The sequence below is a fragment of the Sphaeroforma arctica genome, assembly GCF_001186125.1.
Source record: "Sphaeroforma arctica JP610 unplaced genomic scaffold supercont1.899, whole genome shotgun sequence".
Classification (NCBI taxonomy): domain Eukaryota; class Ichthyosporea; order Ichthyophonida; genus Sphaeroforma; species Sphaeroforma arctica.
Genome location: NW_014039659.1, coordinates 31511 through 32769, shown reverse-complemented (window position 1 = coordinate 32769; position 1259 = coordinate 31511). Strand labels below are relative to the sequence as shown.

The window sequence follows — 1259 nt, the reverse complement described above, 5'->3', positions numbered from 1 at the left end:
TGATGATTGCGAAATTGAGTTCACAATCTCAAAATTTATTTTCATGGCAAAGTTTAGCACTCCAACACCATCTACTGAGAGAAGATGCATTACCGGTTCACATCTCTAATCGGTTTGCTGTCAAATCGCGTCAATTCAATGTGCCCTGAGGCTTGATCGAGATAACACATTGTATCGCCGTGAATTAGATCAAGTAGAATCATTTTTGGCTTTCCGGACTTGATTTCTGCATTAGTTTTACATCATGACAACCACGTGCACATATTGAAACACTGCTTGACAACAAGTCCCCCACCATGCTCGCTGTTTATCCAACTCGGAACGATATATACCCATTCTTTAGATATTAGACGTCATGCGCACACTTGTATTTAGTACTGTACCGTGCAGATTTTAACTTTGATATTGGCGGTTCAATTTTTTTTTTGAACATGGTTCAATTTTTACTCCGAGAAAAAAAAATGTCGGTATTCAAGCAAATTATAGATACACAACGTATGCTCCCGAATTACTCATAGACACCTGTCACATACACAGCAAGTGCTCCTAACCTACTCATAGACACCAGCCAAGCACCAGAATGGGATGATGCGCATATATCAGTCTTCTCATTCGACTACTCAGTATTCTTGTCTTGAGCGTATATAAACTTACCTTAGTCTCGTGGCTGTGTGAGCATATCACTCAGTATTTCTGTTGCCTGTATATAAGCGGTTCGTATTGAATTTTACACTGTAATTTTTACCTTGTAGTATTTTGCTCAGTATGTGCTAGCTTATGCCGAGTGTGCGGCTGTGCGCACCAGTGTCGATTTATTTAGCAGATATCGCTGAGGCTATATGGTACCGAAATTCTTGCGAATATCTATTGATTCTCGGCCAATGTTGCGCTCAGGTGGTTCCCCCGGCGGGTTGGGTTGCACGCCGTTCATATGAGGGCATCAAAGATTTAGTCAAAATCACATCGCCGATTGAACAGGCAATGACAGGCCAACAGGTGTGTGTCGCCATTCTCTGATTAAAAAGTTTATTGGGCCAGTGTATGATCCGGAATATTTATGAGAGTGCTTTCACTTCGCACGTGTCCTATATGTTTTGTGCCCGAGCATGGGTATAACGAGTTTTTGGATTTTTTTTCTAGTCCAGCATTTGGTAGACCATGATCAAAAGTTACTGACAGTGGATTGGAAGTTATCAATACCGTATTTACTCGGTTTTTTATGTGGTTGCCGCATATCACACACACCTATACACACACAC

At 41.2% G+C, this 1259-nt stretch overlaps 1 protein-coding gene across 3 annotated transcripts in view; it reads left to right on the top strand.

The window, feature by feature from the left end:
- Positions 1–892: 892 nt before the first annotated feature.
- SARC_09165 (hypothetical protein) overlaps positions 893–1259 on the top strand; it is a gene marked incomplete at its 5' end in the record, with an annotated part of 12504 nt that continues 12137 nt past the window's right edge. For 2 of the 3 annotated variants that reach the window (XM_014296835.1, XM_014296833.1), the window contains one exon: positions 895–996. In XM_014296835.1, the coding sequence (XP_014152310.1) occupies positions 895–996 (102 nt within the window). Of the gene's footprint in view, positions 997–1259 lie in introns of all 3 variants that reach the window. The other variant, XM_014296834.1, reaches the window with a different exon arrangement.